The sequence below is a fragment of the Neophocaena asiaeorientalis genome, unplaced genomic scaffold, assembly GCF_003031525.2.
Source record: "Neophocaena asiaeorientalis asiaeorientalis breed wild unplaced genomic scaffold, Neophocaena_asiaeorientalis_V1.1 scaffold134, whole genome shotgun sequence".
NCBI lineage: Eukaryota > Metazoa > Chordata > Mammalia > Artiodactyla > Phocoenidae > Neophocaena > Neophocaena asiaeorientalis.
The window spans coordinates 24,725,978-24,745,613 of NW_020185339.1; the positions used below are offsets into that span (position 1 = coordinate 24,725,978).

Below are 19,636 nucleotides of genomic sequence, written 5' to 3' on the forward strand. Positions count from 1 at the left end.
TGTCTCCAACAAGAGAGCACCATTTCTAAGCTGTGAGCCCAGGTCAAGCCCTAACAATTCCAAAGCCCAGGAGTGTCAAGCCAGTTCCCTGACCTCAGGAGCTGCTTCCCTCACTCTCACCTGCTAAGTCACTGCAAATATGAGAGTAATTATGGGTCAGTTAATAGCAGAGTTTGGTGGAATCAAAGTGAACATTTTTAACTAGTAAATGTTGATTCACAGCAATGAACAAAGCACACAAAAATTCTATGCCATACATCCTATTGCGGGAATTCATACATTAAGAAGTAAACAGAATGGAAGGAAGGAAGGAAGGTGGGAGGAAGGAAAACAGTATGCTGCATGTCAGGTGATAAAGCCTAATAAATCACAATACAAGAGAGAAGAAGGAAAGTATTGTTGGAATGGAAAGTGAGGTTATAATTTTAGATAAGGTAACCAAAAAAGGCTAATTCATTCCATAACATCAAACTAAAATTAAGTCCAATTAACAACTGAAATTAAATCCATAATGTATCCAAAACTTTTTATTACTGCCCTTTCCCATCACTTATTTATTTTTATATTTTTTCATTATAAAAATTAAAATAGAGGTGTATGTAAGAGAGTAAAAGTCACCAGACCATCCAACACAATGAGATAACTGTAAGTATTAGTTTGGAAATTATGTATTTCCTAAACACTTTTATGCACATAGGAACATGTGCTCCTAGTGCCTTTCATTCCACACTATCAGTTACCACTACCAAAAAGCAAATGTTAAATGAATTCCTCCATATTCCCATTATCATATGCAACTTATGCATATCATATGCATACAGAAACTTCTTTCTATATTCAACTTCTCAGAAATCAAAGTCAGCCACTATAGATCTGTATCATTCTTTTTATTGGCTTAGTTATATCATAATTTTCTCTAGCATTACCTGTTGATGAGAGTTAATGTCATTTCTAGTTTTTTGCTGCTACCAATCATGAAGCCATTGATAGACTTTTTTATGTACCCTATTTACCAAAAATTTTATATCAATGCTAAAGATCACCAGAGGTTTTTGAATTAAATTATATGCATATTTTTGATAGTATTTTTTATCTTTTATAAAAATCACAGTTTTCCAATCTAACACGTGTTTTAATTTTATTCATAATATATTTTTGATGTTAAATTTAAGTAGTGTTATCATTTTTATTATAATTTAGGTTAGTAAGTTAATATCCAAAATATATAAAGAGCTCATACAGCTCCATATCGAAACAGCAAACAACCTGATGAAAAAATGGATAGAGGATCTGAAGAGACTTTCCCAAGAAGACATACAGATGGCCAAAAGGCACATGAAAAGATGCTCAACATGGCTAATCATCAGGGAATTGCAAATTAATACCACAATGAGATATCACCTCATGCCTGTCGGAAGGGCTATCATCAAAAAGACAATGAGTAATAAATATTGATGAGGAATTGGAGAAAAGGAAACCCTTTTGGGAATATAAATTGGTACAACCACTTTAGAATATAGCAAAAAACTTAAAATAGCACCACCATACAATCCAGTGATTCCACTCCTAGGAATATATCCAGAGCAAATGAAAACACTAATTTGAAAAGATAGAGGCACTCCAATGTACCCTGCAGCACTATTTACAATAACCAAGATATGGAAACCACCTAAGTATCCATTAACAGATGAATGAATAAAGAAGCTGTGATATATATATTGCAATATTACTCAGCCATAAAAATAGAATAAAATTTTGCCATTTGTAACAACATGGATGGACCTAGAGGATATTGTGCGTAGTGAGGTAAGTCAGACAGAGAAGGATAAATACTGTGTTTTCACTTGCATGTATAATCTAAAAAATTTAAACAAACAAAGAGTATGACAAAAGAGAAAGACTCACAGATATAGAGAACAAACTAGTGGTTACCAGAGGGGAGAGGGGTGGAGGGAGGAGCAAGATAGGGGAAGGCGATTAAGGGGTACAAACTACTAGGTATAAAATAAATAAGCTACAAGGATGTAAAGTATAGCACAGGGAATATAGCCAATATTTATAATAACTTTATATGGAAAATAATCTATAAAAATATCAAATCACTGTGTTGTATACCTGAAACTAATACAATATTGTAAATCAAATATACTTCAATTAAAAAAAAAAAAGAAAGAAATCCAGAATCTCATAGAGGCTTTCACCTTGGTCCTTAAGCTCTCTAAGGATTTCATGGATGTATGTCACAGACACTTCCTGTTAACCTAGAAGGCCTCTAGGAATTAATTATAAGAGCATTGTTCTTCAACAACCACTCAGGGGGCCAGACAAGGATCTCTGTATAGGAAACAATAAATTTGAATAGTCATATATCTATTAAATAAATGAATTCATAATGCATCTTCCCAACAATAAAATTGTAGCCACAGATGGCTTCACCAAGAACTCTATCTAAAATTCAGGGAAGAAAATACCAATCTTATCCAAATTTTTCCCAAATGTTGAAAAACTATGAAAGATTTTTAATCTAATTTTATTAAACCAATGTATCTTTGATGTCAAAGCCTGAAAAAGATATTGTGAGAAAGAAAAATTATAAAACCATTGTTATCATGACCATAAAAGCCAAAATTATAAAAAATAAATTACCAAAATAACTCCAGTGGTAGATACAAAGGATCAGACAACATGACCAATTCAGTTTATTCCAGAAATGCAAAATAGGTTTAATATTTGAAAATCAATCAGTGTCATTATGTTAGTTTCCAATTACTTCATAACAAATTATCACAAACTTAGTGCCTTAAAACAGTAAAAATTTTTTAACTTACAAATTTGGAGGTCAGAAGTTTGAAATGGGCCTCACTAGACAAATATCAAGGTGTCAATAGGGTTGCATTCCTTCTGAAATCTCTAGAGGAAAATAAATTTCCTTTTTTTCCGCAATTTCTAGAGGCCATTCACATTTCTTAGTCTTCCATCCTCAAAGCCAGCAATGGATAGTTGAGTGTTTTTTATCCTGCATCACTCTGATACTGACTTTTCTGCCTCCTTCTTCCATAAAGGACCCTTGTTGTACATCAGCCCTACCCAGATAAGCCAGGGTAACTTCTCTATTTTATGTTCATTTGATTAGCAACTTTAATTCCATTTGCAACCTTAATCCCACTTTTTCATGTAATCTAACATGTATTCAGGTTGAAGGATGCAAACATCTTTGTGGACTCATTATTCTACCAGTTAGTCAACCAATTAACAGAATAAAGGAAGAAAATTATATGATTATCTCAGCTGATACATTAAAAAATTTAATAAAATTCAATACCTATTCATTATATTTTTAAAATTTTAACATAAATAGAATTGTCTTAATTCACAGCAAACATCATACTAAAGGTTGAAACATTAAAAGCATTCTGCAGAGATGAAGATGTATGCCATTTATATTATCATTGCACTAGAGATTCAACCAGGGCAATCAGGTGAGAAATGAAAAAATAGGAATAGAAAGAAAAATATGAACTGTAACTAATTATTTAAAAATAACAAAATTGTGTTCACAGAACATCTAAAAGAATCTACAGAAAAACAATGAGATGGGGACTTCCCTGGTGGTCCAGTGGTTAAGACTTCGCCTTCCAGTGCAGGAGGTACAGGTTTGATCCCTGCTCAGGGAGCTAAGATCCCACATGCCTTGTAGCCAAAAAAAAAACCCCAAACAGCTTTTCTGTTTTGCCATCACATTTAAATCTAAGATATTCCTGAAATTTATTTTTTGTGAGCAATGATATAGAAGTCAAATTTCTTTTTATTCCTTATGGATATCCTTATGGATAAGTGTCCCAGCACCACTTACTAAAAACAAACAAACATTATTTTCTGACTACTCTGCATTGCTACCTTTGGGGTAAAAAAAATGTATAATTCTTCTATTTCAGTTGTCTACATTATGTTCTGTTTTCCTATTTGTCTATTCTTGCATGGTACCACACTGTCTTAATTATTGTAGCTTTATATTGTCTTTTTTTTTTGTAGGTCCTTATTGGTTATCTGTTTTAAATATAACAGTGTGTACATGTCAATCCCCAACTCCCGATCTATCCCTCCCCTTCCTCTTCCCCCCCAGTAACCAAAAATTTATTCTCTAAGTCTGTAAGTCTGTTTCTGTTTTGTACATAACTTCCTATCATTTTTTAAAAAAATATTCCACATATAAGCACTTATATGGGCAAAACAGAAAAGCTTCCAGAAGTTAGAAGAATATATTGAGATGGGACCTTGAGAAGGCAGCAGAAACATAAAAAGATAAGGGCCGGAGAACAATGCCAGAAGGCTATCTAAATCAGATTCTATTTGAATGTAAAGGTGACCCAGTAGGAAAAAGAAGTAAAAATGTTGAAACAACTTTGGTCTCCAATTGTATTTGTTATTAAAACAAAGTGAATTCTCTCTGGAAATGAACAACACAGCCTCCCAGACACTACATGGCATAATGGATAGAAGAAAATGGTGTCAAATAGAATAGGTTATCTATTTCTATAATACTGTCTTATAATTTACTTTCGTTTTTATTTTACAATCCCAATAAATAAAAATTTGTGCTACAAATTGATGTGTAAATTACACAATACCTATTGTAGCTGCTACATTATTTAAAGGAACGTAAGCCAATGTGAGTCTCCCCCAAAATGGGAAATTAGAGCTCTTGTCTTTCTAGAGGAAAAAAAAATCTAATTAATTGAACCAAAGAAATACAGTGAAAGCATAATGTATCATTAAGAAGGTGATAAAGAAAATGGAGACACACAGAAAAACTTCTAGGAGGCTGAAAGAGAAACTAAGGCATATCCTGAAAGGCTTCCATGCTGTTTTCTTTTATAAACTGACTATAAGCCTCACAAGCCATTTGTCCTCACGTAACACAGCTTTGATCTGTGTACGTGCAGACTGTCAAGAGTTTGTTCTGCTAATATTTCCTTTGACACCAGTGTTGCCCAATCCTGGCAGCAATGATCTAGGGTAAAGGACAAAATTGTAAGGAAGTGGATATGAATTTGGTGGACATAATGGTTCCCTAAGGTCACCTGAAGCCTGAGGTCTGGCTTCTAACTCTTCTAAGCCCTGAGTCTCTACTGACTTCCTTGAGCTTGAGAAATAGAAGAGAGAGCTAGGAAACAACTTGTGTCAGCCTCTGTTGTGACTTTGTTAAACCAACATTCAACTAGAGGCTTAGGGTGTCAAATGGTGAGCCGTGGTTCAACAAAAGACCACAGAGGAAATTGAAATAGAGTGGAATCTAAGAAAGAAAAAAAAATGTCGTGAAGAACCTAGGGGTAAGATGGGAATAAAGACACAGACCTACTAGAAAATGGACTTGAGGATATGGGGAGGGGGAAGGGTAAGCTGTGACAAAGTGAGAGAGTGGCATGGACATATATACACTACCAAACGTAAAATAGATAGCTAGTGGGAAGCAGCCGCATAGCACAGGGAGATCAGCTCGGTGCTTTGTGACCACCTAGATGGGTGGCATAGGGACGGTGGGAGGGAGACACAAGAGGGAGGAGATACAGGGATATATGTATATGTATAGCTGATTCACTTTGTTATAAAGCAGAAACTAACACACCATTGTAAAGCAATTATACTCCAATAAAGATGTAAAAAAAAAAAATGAAATAGAGTTTATTACAGGTCCTGGAGGAGGAACACAGCACACCTAACAGGGCCACACAGGGAAGTCAAGGCTGGGTGCAGGCAGAGAGAGGGCGGCAGGACCTGGGCCACACGCCTTTATTAGGGTCTGTGGGTGGAGTGCTTTGGGGTGCCTGAGCTAAAGCCCGAATGGTCAATTCAAGAAGAGCGGGGGTTTGGTAAACTCTCCAGGGGTCTCACCTAAGGGACACCAGAGGAAGGGCCCTGGGAGGCAGGGGAGACTTGCTCACAAGGGCTGCGGGGGAAGTCATCTCAGGAACTTACTTTCACTTGTGGCTGTTATCGGAGGTGTGCGTTTGCGGGAGGGGTTCATGTCAGTCCAAGGCACCTGCAGGCTGCCTGGCCACACGTGGAGTCGTTAGCTAAACTCTCACCGGTCCATCCTGTGATGTCTCAGCATCAGGAATAGCAATCACTTGTGTAGCAGATAGGTTAAAAGACATAGATATTTTTTTCTGAGATCTCTGCAATGTACATTTAACCAAGGCAATAATGATGAAGCCCTTGATGAATAGACTTGCTTCTGTTTGAAATCCAGTTCTTAGCCTTTGCCCCCAGGTGAATGGAGAGATCCCTGAGAACAAATCAGGAAGCTCAGGGAGTGTGGGAACTTGTTGAAATATTTTAGTTATATTAAACATGACCTGTTTATTTTAAGACGTCTTCTAGAGGTTGGCCTGTGTGTGTCCTGAGTTGTTAATGTACATGCAGCAAGAGGTGCCCTGTAAAGAACAGACTCCAGACTCCACACTTTTCAGCCAATAGGAAATCAATATATTGGATATACTTCCCTGTGCTATACAGTAGGTCCTTGTTGTTACCTATTTCATATATAGTAGTGTGTGTATGTTAATCCCAAACTCCTGATTTATTTCTCCCCCACCCCCTTTCTCTTTTGGTAACCATAGTTTCTTTTCTATGTCTGTGAGTCTGTTCCTGCTTCGTAAATAAGTTCACTTGCATTATTTTTTTTTTAGATTCCATGTATAAGTGATATCATATGGTATTTGTCTTTCCCTTCTGACTTACTTCACTTAGTATGATAATCTCTAGTTGTATCCATGTTGCTGCAAATGGCATTATTTCATTCTCTTTAATGGCTGAGTAATTTCCATTGTACATGTGTACCACATCTTCTTTATCCATTCCTCTGTCGATGGACATTTAGGTTGCTTCCATGTCTTGGTTATTATAAACAGCACTGCAGTGAACATTGAGGGGTATGTATCCTTTCAAACCATGTTTTTCTCTGGGTAAGTGCCCAGGAGTGGGATTGCTGGATCATATATTTAGTTTTTTTAATTTAATTAGTTCCCATTTATATAATCAAGTCTTTGAGATTCTTTATTGTGCCAGGATGGGATCATTCCAGTGAATGAAATTGTCTGGAAAAACAAAGCCAAATATATCCTATGTATGAGCTCGTTTTAACACAGTATATGCTACAAAGTGGGGCTTAATTTCCTAGACTCTTTCATCATTTTAACAGAATACACTAACACAAACCATATTGATTAAGGATTTTTCAAAGGATGGTGCAAATAAATAGTGTGGATATGCTACAAAAGATCCAGGGTATAATATATTTATTCTAGTCAAGATTTCTACCTGTAATTGGTGAAAACTCTGCTATTGGGAAATGCCAGTATATGCTCATGTTTTTCTTAATTATGCCTAATTCCTCAACTCTTCTTGGTCCATGATGGGCAAAGTTAATAGACAGTTGACATAAAAAGTTGGTTCTAAAACCAACAAATGTCCAATATTTAAAATAATTAGGGAACTGCAGAAAATCAACCAAAAAACACTTTTAATAGAAAAAATGAGCAAAGGATATGAATAGGCAACTTACAAAAAAAGGAACTCAGAAAGCTAATCGCAAGACGCTTGAATTTACTGACTAGCAAATGCTGATTAAACTCACCAAGAATATGCGCATATCATCCTGCATGTACGTTGTATGGCTTTATTTAGTCCTCATCCTATTAAAATACGGATGTCTTTCTTACCATTCTAATAAAAAGAGTTCTTATTAAATATAAAAAACTCAGCAAGAGTTATCATTATACGTCTATTAAACTTGAGAAAAAAATAGAAAGATTCACCAACTGTTGGGCAATTGCAAATAAAGTTTCTGTCAATTATCATTTATGAAACCATTTGTGACATATTTCAGTTTTCTTGAATAAACACCCAGAAATAGAATTGCCAGGTTATAGGATAGATATAAGTATTTTCTAAATATTGCCAAACACTTTTCCAAAGTCCTTGTTCTATCCTACACTCCCACCAGCAATGAATGAGAATTCTGGTTCATCCACATCCTTGCCAACATCTGTTGTCATACTTTTTCATTTTAATCACTCTAGTGGATATGTAATGATATCTCATTTTGGTTTTATTTTGTATTTCTTTGATGGCTAATGAACCTGAGTGGTTTTTTACGTGTTTATTTACATCTTTGTAAATTATATCTTCAGGTGTTTTGCCCATTTCAATTTGCTTGTTTGTCTTTTCATTATTAATTCATAAATTATCAGATATGTGTTGTTAGTATTTTATCTCAATTGGTGGCTTGTTTATTTTCTCTTGATGGTGGTTTTGATGAGTCAAACTTTTTTATTTTGACAAAGTCCAACTCATCAATGTTTTGTTTTAATATTGATGCATTTTGTTTTCTTCTGAGAAATTTTTGGCTACCATAAGCTCATAAAATACCTTTCTGTGTTTTTACTAGTAGCTTTCTCATTTAGCTTTTAGGTTTATATCTATAATCTATCATAAATTTATTTTTTGGAATGGTATTACATAAGGTTTAGATTCTCTTTGGTAATATTGATATTTATCAAGTACCATTTGTTGAAGAGTTTTTATATTTCCTTATTGAATTGTTTGGCTAGCTTTGCAAAAATCCTTTGATCGTATGTGTGTATCTTTGTAGTAAGTCAGGAATGAGCTACAGTGTGTGTTCCAGGTTTAAAGTTCAAGATTGCTTTCCCACTTCTGGGAAAACTGGAGAGTTACATGTAAAAGAATGAAATTAGAATATTTTCTAACACCATATACAAAAATAAAATCAAAATGGATTAAAGACCTAAATGTAAGACCAGATACTGTAAAACTCTTAGAGGAAAACATAGGCAGAACACTCTTTGACATAAATTGCAGCAGTATGTTTTTGGATCTATCTCCGAGAGCAATGGAAATAAAAACAAAAATAAAAAAGTGCGACTTAATGAAACTTAAAAGCTTTTGCATAGCAAAGAAAACCATAAACAAAATGAAAAGACAACCCTAAGAATGGGAGAAAATATTTGCAAATGATGCTACAGACAAGGGATTAATTTCCAATACATACAAACGCTCATACAGCTTAATATCAAAAAAACATACAACTGAATCACGAAATGGACACACCTAAATAGACATTTCTCCAAAGAAGACATACATATGGCCAACAGGCACATGAAAAGATGCTCAATATTGCTAATTATTAGAGAAATGCAAATCAAAACTAAAATGAAGTATCACCTCACACCAGTCAGAATGGCCATCATTAAAAAGTTTACAAATAGGGGCTTCCCTGGTGGCGCAGTGGTTGAGAGTCTGCCTGCCGATGCAGGGGACACGGGTTTGAGGGGACTGTAAATTTGTGCAGCCACTATGGAAAAGAGTGTGGAGGTTCATTACAAAACTAAAAATAGAGCTACCATATGATCCTGCAATCACACTCCTGGGCATATATCTGGAGAAAACTCTCTAATTTGCACCTCTATGTTTATAGCAGCACTATTTACATGGAAGCAACCTAAATGTCCATCAACAGATAAATGGATGAAGAAGATGCGGTATATATACACAATGGATATTAGCTGTAAAAAACAATAAAATAATGCTATTTGTAGCAACATGGATGGACCTAGAGATAATCATACTAAGTGAAGTAAGTCAAAGACAAATATCATATATCACTTATATGTGGAATCTAAATAAATAATAGAAACTTATTTACAAGACAGAAATAGACTCACAGACATAGAAAACAAACTTATGTTTAACAAAAGGGCTAGTGTAGGGGAGGGGGAGAGGAGAGATAAATTAGGAATTTGGGATTAACATACACACCACCATATATAAAATAGATAACCAACAAGAACCTACTGTATAGCACAGGGAACTACATTCAACATCTTGTAATAACCTATAATGGGAAAGAATATGAAAAAGAAGATATGTATATATCCTAAAGTCGGTATAAGATTAAAATTTAAAAAAAAATTTTTTTTTTTGGCTGCATTGGGTCTTCGTTGCTGCATGCGGGCTTTTCTCTAGTTGTGGTGAGCGGGGGTACTCGTCGTTGTGGTGCACGGGCTTCTCATTGCGGTGGCTTCCCGTTGCGGAGCATGGGCTCTAGGCACGTGGGCTTCAGTAGTTGTGGCACATGGGCTCAGTAGTTATGGCGCACGGGCTTAGTTGCTCCGCAGCATGTGGGATATTCCCAGACCAGGGCTCGAACCCATGTCCCCTGCATTTGCAGGCAGATTCTTAACCACTGCGCCACCAGGGAAGCCCTAAAACAAACTTTTATATGTGAAATGATTAAATGAAATGTATGGCCGACATAGCCATTTCCAGAAATCTGTGCTCATAAATCTATGGATTCTGGGATTATTTACTATAAGTAACCCTAAATGTGGATATCCAGCTAAGGCCATTCTACAAATATGGTCTCTGCCTCTTAGTAATGAATATTCGTCTACCTACCCAACATCCAGCTGATAACAGGATTCCACTGGGTCACCTGTCTTCCTTGATGGTTTGTCTTCAACAAAAGAAGATTGACCAACTTGGTTATATTGATTAAATAATTAAGCAGACAGAAAAAAAAAACAAAAAATCTATCTTTTCGGGCAGAAGGAAACTACCTATAACCTGGGTTCTTAAGGTCTTTTGCATGTTTAGCACACATTTTATATCACAGATTATATTATTTAATGCAGATGCTCCATATTTATTACTCTAAGTTTCCAAAGTGCAGCTCTAACTCTGTTCCCTGAGATTTCTCCATTCCTATCTGGATAGTTTTATAAGAGGAAATGTATTTTACTTTTAATGTGGCTTTATTTGAATACTGATACATTTGTTGAGAAGAGTAGATGTGAAGAGAAGGTAGGCAATCAGGTGAGATGAACTGTGGGCACATTCCAGCCCAGCAGGGCCAAAGGCAGAAGAGGCAACATGTGCCTATGACTGACAGCTGGGTGACTTCACCAAATATCCCCCACTAGTGAGGCAATTCATGCAAATAAAACTGTAACACACATTAAAAAAAGAGAGAAAGAGAGAGATTGTCGACAGTTCCATAGAAGTTTACAGAATGTGGCCCCCTTATATACTACCTGCCAGGGGAACAACAGTGCCTAATGTCACTGAATTCATAAGAGTCAAAGATCTGAGTTTTGAGCTCCTAGAGCCCAGTACATGGGAGAAGATCAACTTTTCTCCAAAAGAATGTGGTGGTCTATGCAACCCAGCATAGGAGCCTACCACAAGCTGAAAGTTTGACAATGAGAAGAATCCCAAGACTTATTAAATCTTTTTCCAAAAATATGCAATAAGACAGCCTTACTGTGAAAAGAAGGAAGATCAAAATTTTAGTCATAGGCAGTCCAATACAGATCCTTGATCGTGTGCCAACATATGGCCAGACAGTGAAATAATATAAAGCAATGTTAGTAACAGCCTCCTTAGACTACTTGAACTTAGACTACTTGAATACAAAACAGTTCTTGGCCATATATGCCATGTGTCCAGAACAGCAACACACGATCTCTGTACATCCATTTCCACTTCTTCACAATTTGCTACTTTTAAAAGCTGGTGTAAGATGAAGCTTTTATTTAATATGTGAAATATTTAACATGGTGCCCGGAAGTCTTAGATTAAAAAATATTTATAATAAATCAGTATGATGGTGGGAAGGGGAGAATAGGTAAACCTGCAAGGCAGGCCTAAATCTTGACCTGCAATAAGATTTAAACATTTCCAATACACTCTGAAAGACTGTCAAAATTATATGGTCCATACTTCTTCCCTGACAAGTACCCACTATAAAGTCATTTTCTACTTCTTGGGAAATTCTCCAAAGGAAAAGTGAATTGACTGATTATAGCTACCACAAATAGGTACATGGCCAAAGGCTGAAACTTTTTGGTCTTTACCGTAAAATTTCTATTAAATATGATGTTAGACAGACCTCGTGCTAAAGGAAAAATAAGTCAAGGTAGTAGCCAATAAGTACATACCTTGTGGTCCCACCAATTTCTGTCTACTTGCTGTGGAAAACCAAATGAAAGTAGAGAGCAAGGAAAACACAGGGAATTTCTCATACCTTCTCCTGCCCCAACATACATAGTCCAGTGTGAAGTGGAGAACCTAGACAATCTAGGAACCACATAAAGACACCCACTCAGAAGGTGGATATTAGCATTAGCAGAGAGAGAAAAGGCAACCTACTGAATGGGAGAAAATATTTGCCAATGATATAACCGATAAAGGGTTAATATCAAAAATACATAAACAATTCATACAACTCAACATCAGAAAAACGCAACCCAATTAAAAACGGCCAGAAGACCTGAATAGACATTTTTCCAAAGAAGGCATACAGATGGCTAACAGGCACATGAAAAGAAAAGATGCTCGACATGGTTAATCATCAGAGAAATGCAAATTAAAACCACAATGAGATATCACCTCACACCTCTAAGAATGGCTATCATTTAAAAGAACACAAATAACAAATGCTGGCTAGGACATGGAGAAAGGGGAACCCTTGTACGTTGTTGATGGGGATGTAAATTGGTGCAGCCACCTTGGAAAACAGTATGGCAGTTTCTCAAAAAACTAAAAATAGAACTACCATGTCATCCAGCAATTTTACTCCTGGGTATATACCCAAAAAAACAAAAACACTAATTCAAAAATATACATGCACTCCAATGTTCATAGCAGCATTATTTACAAATGCCAAGTTATGGAAGCAACCTAAGTGTTGATCAACAGATGAATGGATAAAGATGTGAGATACACACACACACACACACACACACACACACACACACACACATATACACAAAGGAATACTACTCAGCCATAAAAAAGAAACAGAAGACCTGAATAGACATTTTTCCAAAGAAGGCATACAGATGGCTAACAGGCACATGAAAAGAAAAGATGCTCGACATGGTTAATCATCAGAGAAATGCAAATTAAAACCACAATGAGATATCACCTCACACCTCTAAGAATGGCTATCATTTAAAAGAACACAAATAACAAATGCTGGCTAGGACATGGAGAAAGGGGAACCCTTGTACGTTGTTGATGGGGATGTAAATTGGTGCAGCCACCTTGGAAAACAGTATGGCAGTTTCTCAAAAAACTAAAAATAGAACTACCATGTCATCCAGCAATTTTACTCCTGGGTATATACCCAAAAAAACAAAAACACTAATTCAAAAATATACATGCACTCCAATGTTCATAGCAGCATTATTTACAAATGCCAAGTTATGGAAGCAACCTAAGTGTTGATCAACAGATGAATGGATAAAGATGTGAGATACACACACACACACACACACACACACACACACACACACACATATATGTACAAAGGAATACTACTCAGCCATAAAAAAGAACAAAACTTTACCATTTTCAGCACCATGGATGGAGGGCATTACACTAAGTGAAATAAGTCCAACAGAGAAAGGTAAATATTGTATGATATCGCTTATATGTGGAACCTTAAAAACACAACAAATGAGTGAACATAAAAAAGGCAGGCTCGGGCTTCCCTGGTGGCGCAGTGGTTGAGAGTCCGCCTGCCGATGCAGGGGACGCGGGTCCGTGCCGCGGAGTGGCTGGGCCTGTGAACCGTGGCCGCTGGGCCTGCACGTCCGGAGCCTGTGCTCTGCAACGGGAGAGGCCACAACAATGAAAGGCCCGCATACCACAAAAAAAAAAAAAAAAAAAAAAAAGCAGGCTCACACATAAAGAGAACAAACTAGTGATTACCAGTGGTGGGGAGGGAAAATAACAGGATGGGATAGCGGATGTACAAACATAAATGTACAAACTATTTGGTATAAGATAAGTTCAAGGATGTACTGTACAATGCAAAGAGCATAGCCAATATTATGTGGTTTGGGCTTTTTAAATTTTTAATTGACATACAGCTGATTTACAATGTTGTGTTAATTTCTGCTGTACAGCAAAGTGATTCAGTTACACATATACATACATTCTTTTTTATATTCTTTTCCATTATGGTTTATCATAGGATGTTGAATGTAGTCTCTGTGCTATACAGTAGGACCTTGTTGTTTATTCATTCTATATATAACAGCTTACATCTGCTAACCCCAACCTCCCACTCCATCCCTTCCCCTATCCCCTACCCCTTGGCAACCACCAGTCTATTCTCTATGTTCATAATTCTGTTTCTGTTTCGTAAATAGGTTCAGTTGCATCCTCTTTTAGTTTCCACATATAAGTGACATCATATGGTATTGGTCTTTCTCTTTCTGACTTACTTCACTTAGTATGATAATCTCTAGTTGCATCCATGTTGCTGCAAATGGCATTATTTCATTCTCAGCCATTCTTATGGCTGAGTAGTATTCCATTGTATATATGTACTACATCTTCTTTATCCATTCATCTTTCGATGGACATGTAGGTTGTTTCCATGTCTTAGCCAATATTTTGTAATAACTATAAATGGAAAGTAACCTTTAAAATTTGTATAAAATTGTTTTTTTAATTTTAAAGGAAAAGTTTTCAGAGCATTATACCTCACAAAAACTGCCCTTTTTGAAGTTTATTTTTATATCCCTATCAGGAATTTGTACTAAATAACTTTTTTTATAACCCTATGAATCTTGTCTGGTTTTCAATCTATAAAGCTTCATACACACCCCAATGAGGTCATATTCCTCCTTGCTCTGAGAAGGCTACTCTTCAAATTGGAACTTACAGTTTGAACTGTTCTAACCATGGTAATCCACACTAGAATGCACCCTGTGGGCTGTTCTACATGCTAATCCTTCTGTGAACTCCTGTCCTAAAACCCTTCCAACTCCTCTTCTGCCTGAAATCTCATTATTCTAGATTCACTCCTGCATCCTCCTTCTTGGAAGCCTTCCTTGACCCACATTGGTTCAGTGAGCTGCCATCTTATCCTGTTGCATCTTCTGCTTTTCTATTACATTCACTTTTATTATAATCATTCTCTCTCCACATCTAGACTCTGCACTCTTACATCACTCATGTTGCACTATTTTTCCTAAAATATAGCACAAAGTCCAGCTAAATACATCGATAAATATAGGGTGGAAAAGAGGAATCAAAAAGGAAGAAAGTAGAGAGAGAGAGAAAAGGAGGAAGAAAGGGTAAAAGGATTCATTCAAATGCTACAGTTTCAGGAAAGTAATTGATACCTAAAGGAAGTTCCATATGATTCTCTTCTTTGTTTCTTGCCTGTCTCTTTGGAAGGCAAGTTCCATGAGAGTAAGAACTTTGTTTACTTTGTCTTGTTCACAGCTGTAGCCCCAGGGCTTAGAACAGTGTCACAAATCCGATAGGTACTTGAGAGAAATCAAAGACACTGACAATAGTATATTGGCATCATGGGGTTCTGATATCAGCTCTGCTACTACAGGGTAATGTCTGGACACGTCATAGAAAAATCTGGAGTTCAACAAAACCTGCCCTGTCAAACTCAAGGAATTTGTTCTGATGAACAGATAAGACAATGGGTATAAAACTTCTCTGAAAATATTCTACATTCCAGGGTTTCAGAAGTTATGTTGAGAAATTTGGGACAATATTTTGGGAAGTAACATAGCCATAGGTACAAAAGCCACACTTGAAGTGATCCAAAGAATAGATTCAAAGAAAGAAAAAAGTTAAATGCATAAAAGTGATTATTGCTACATTTCGTAAAATAACCCAAACCTGGAAATAACCCAAATGTCTCACAATAAAATGCATTTAACAGAATGTTGGACTATTTTGTAACCATTAAAACAAGTTTTAAATAACACTGAAAAGCAAATAACATGAAAAGAGTATTTATAGTAAAACTAAGTGACTATAAATCCAATCTTGTTTAGACACAATGAATACAACTGTGTAAAATAGGCATGCATGTTAAAGATAAGAAAAAAGTAAAAATAATTGTGTATCAGGAGGACACTTATTACACACTAACCTGGACTAAAGCTAATTTCAGCAGAAAGGTTACTTAATACAGCTTATCATTTGGATCCTAAAATCACTCAAAGGACTGGAGAAACTGGATGATGTCGAAGTTTCCAGGAGCAATGGCAATACCTCTGCCGTAGGGCTGGTCTGGTGAGAAAACCACTGCCATAAGCACATCTGCGGCAGAGCACTAAACGCTAAGAATTTCACTAAGTAATAGTGAGTGCTACCTATGAAATGTGCTTCCGTGTCAGAATTCAATCCTACAACCACTGCTCTCTTTCTAACCTGGATGCTTCTGCAGGCAATATATGCCAGCAAAATGAAGAGTGTTTTCACACATGCTCATCTCCAGATTAAGGTCTTGTAAAAGTTGCTAAGATTAGCAGAGCTAGTTCACACAAAACTGCCTCCTGGTTGTAGGGGAAGCTGGAAACTGCAGTCCAATTTCAATGTTGGGAGACTCTACACAGCGTCCTACTTACTTCTAAAAATAAAAAATAAAATAAAATAACATAACATAAAATGACATTATAATCTAGATTTTGCAAATAGAGAAATTGAAATATGTCTATTTTATAAATTATAGATTACTTCAGGTTTCCTATAGAGATAATCAGGTCATCCACAAACAATGACATTTCTCTTTCTCCCTTTTCAACTATTTGATATTTTCTTTCCTTTTCTCATTTTAATGTTCAAGCGAGGAACCTGGTACTAGGCTGAAAACAAATAGTGATAGCAGCATTCTCTGAATTATTCCTGATTTTAAGATAAGTGCATTTACTAATTCATGGTTAAGTATGATATTTGCTGTAGGTCATTTGTAAATGACCTTAACTTTTTCATGTTAAGAAAGTTCCCATTTACTTAGCACGATACCCTCTGGTGAAGGAAATTAAGAGGTACAAACTTTCAGTTACAAAATAAATAAGCCATGGGGATGTAATACACTTCATAAGGAATACGGTCAATAATATTGTAATAGTTCTGTATAAGGACAAGTGATTACTAGACTTATCACAGTGGTCATTTCATAATGTATATAAATGTCAAATCACTATGTAATGCACCTGAAACTAACATACATACAGTTCATTCGTGCATAAGCAACATCCATCCTTAGAAGGAAATTCACTCCTGATTCTTTCTGGTTCTCCTAAATCCCACAGCACAGCAGAGAGAGCCTAGAGCCATGGGACATGCTATAATCTTTGATTCTATAGATATCCAGCAACCTTTAAATATTCATTTATCACTTATTAACCAAGCTATAATGTCTATGAATCCTTTGGGCTGTCATTCAGTTGTTTTTTTTTTAGCATCTTTATTGGAGTATAATTGCTTTACAATGGTGTGTTAGTTTCTGCTGTATAACAAAGTGAATCAGTTATACATAGACATATGTTCCCATATCTCTTCCCTCTTGCGTCTCCCTCCCTCCCACCCTCCCTATCTATCATTCAGTTTTAAAACATTGAATCCAAAATATCAGAAAATTCAATGTATTAAACATCAAATATCAAGGTAAATGCACCCCATCTAACAATAAGCAGGACGAATTCTTGGAAAGCTCCCCCATTCTTAGGCAGGGGAAACCCAAAAATCATAGAAAATAATAATGAAGTAGTTGTTGATTACTATCACAGTTCAGTGGCAATTATTCAAATTGTGAACCTGGGTTAAACATGCCACGACTCTATACTGTAAGCAGATATAAATATTCCCAGTTTCATTTATTTTGTACCTTAGTCTCACAGTATCACTTGGGAGCTAGACAGAGCTGCTCTCCATTTCTTCTGACAACTGACACCTCACTTCTTCTATGGGAGAAAAAGTGCTGCTCCAACTGGTCAGATTTCAGGACAAATGTGAAGATATGTTTTTCTGTGAATAAAGGCAATGGGGAAGTCTTCACTTTGGCTTTTTCTCCTCTAATATTTGTAGGTATAAACTCTTCATCCCATTTGGGTAGTAACTTCCAAGATTCAGTCTTAGGCAAGGGAAGCAGGGGACCATTTGGGCTTGGAGTCAAAAAAGATACCCTAAAATAAATTTATAAAGATATTATATCTCATAAAATCATGGTCAAAATTGTATATATTTATGTGGATTATGAGGACAAAGATCCACAAACAGCCAGGTTAATTTCAAAAATATACTCTACCAGCTATTAAGCCATACTACAAAACCTTATTTTTAAAAACAGTATGGGTACACTGGGCAACTCAAGCAGAATAAAGAGCTCAAAAAGAAAAAAAAAAAAAAAAAGATACCCACGGGGCCTAGCCCGGTGATCCCTAAACATCTCACTCACAAGCACCCTTAAAATTTTGGGGAACCCTACATACCCTCTCACACATTTTTAAATAGACATTTAGGATTTTTAAAGAAATTATTTAAGTTTAAATAGTTGTAAGTGATATAACTTCCAGCACTTTAAAATACCGACATTTTAAACAAAGCTGTTATTTCACTCTTTTAAAGGTATCCAGTGGAATCTAAATGCCATAGCAATTTGACACCCACTATCAAACATTTTTAAAATGAGATGTTTTTAGAGTTAAAAATTTCATAAATTTCCTTTTTCTCCTTAACCTGTATTTATACCCCACTCCTCCACAGAACTTTATCTTAATATATTCTTATGCTTGAAAGTATTTTATGGATTCCTCTATCAAATTCTTCTGCAACACGTATATGTATATTATTTAAATCTTTTCTGTAGCCATAAAATTCCACATGTTTAAAATTTATGTCTGAATTTAGTTATCGTTACAATTTTAATTTACTCACTATCGATCAAAATAGTACATATAAATTCTAAATCTTGACAAATATCAAACATAAAAATATATTGTTGGAAATGCATTCCATAGATGAGCTTTTTCCCAATTAGTTCATGTATCCAAGAATGATTATTACTTAATGCTACAGGGTTCAGCATCAATACTATTTCTATTTTTATTTGTGAGCACCAATAAAATTTTTTCAAAAAATCAATTAGTAGAAAAGGATAAACTTTTGTTTTAACAATGTCGCTCAGTTCTTTGAATTCCTTTTAAGTTATGTGTTTAAAAACATCACACAACCATCTATTATCAAAAAAATAATCTATCATATGACAAATATTTAGAAACCACTCGATTTGCAAAATGATTGGCTATTCAGTTATACAAGTCTTTCACTTTCTCAGCACTGGCACCGTATTTCAAATATCCCTCTGTTTAATGTTCTAGAGTTTTTACACATAAGGTTAACGCATCTGTTCTGCATGAATGAGAAATATGCTTTTCTTTTTTAAAGTAGGAGAAGGGAAACTGTGAAAGAGGAGATGGGAAAGGGAAGCCAGCAGGAGTCCTTGATCACAGGCCAGTTCTCAGGCAAGTACATTTTAGGAAAGAATGTGTGGAAATTGAGAATCTGGAAATGTATTCCCTTGAAGCTATCTGTAACTCTTTATCTCTAAGGTATGGTCGTCCAGTTTTGAGGTTACTAGTCTAACCCAATTTACTAGATATCTCTAACTTAGGAAACAAACACAAGATAATAATTGATCAATCAATCTGATTCAACATCTGCTTAATAACTGACCACTAAGTAGCAGGTGGTAAAAATGTACAACAAAGAGTAAGAAGGATATAGTTTGGGC

The 19,636-nt window shown here is 35.7% G+C and overlaps 1 protein-coding gene across 2 annotated transcripts in view; it reads left to right on the plus strand.

Moving 5' to 3' along the window:
• The window catches only part of TESPA1 (thymocyte expressed, positive selection associated 1), a 75,122-nt gene extending 55,792 nt beyond the window's left edge, over nt 1–19,330 (plus strand). Inside the window, exon 12 of one of the 2 annotated variants that reach the window (XM_024736455.1) lies at nt 19,291–19,330. In XM_024736455.1, coding sequence (XP_024592223.1) covers nt 19,291–19,293 — 3 coding nt within the window. In that variant the 3' untranslated portion in view covers nt 19,294–19,330. Of the gene's footprint in view, nt 1–3,560; nt 5,366–19,290 lie in introns of those variants that run through there. The other variant, XM_024736454.1, reaches the window with a different exon arrangement.
• The last annotated feature ends 306 nt before the right edge of the window (nt 19,331–19,636 follow it).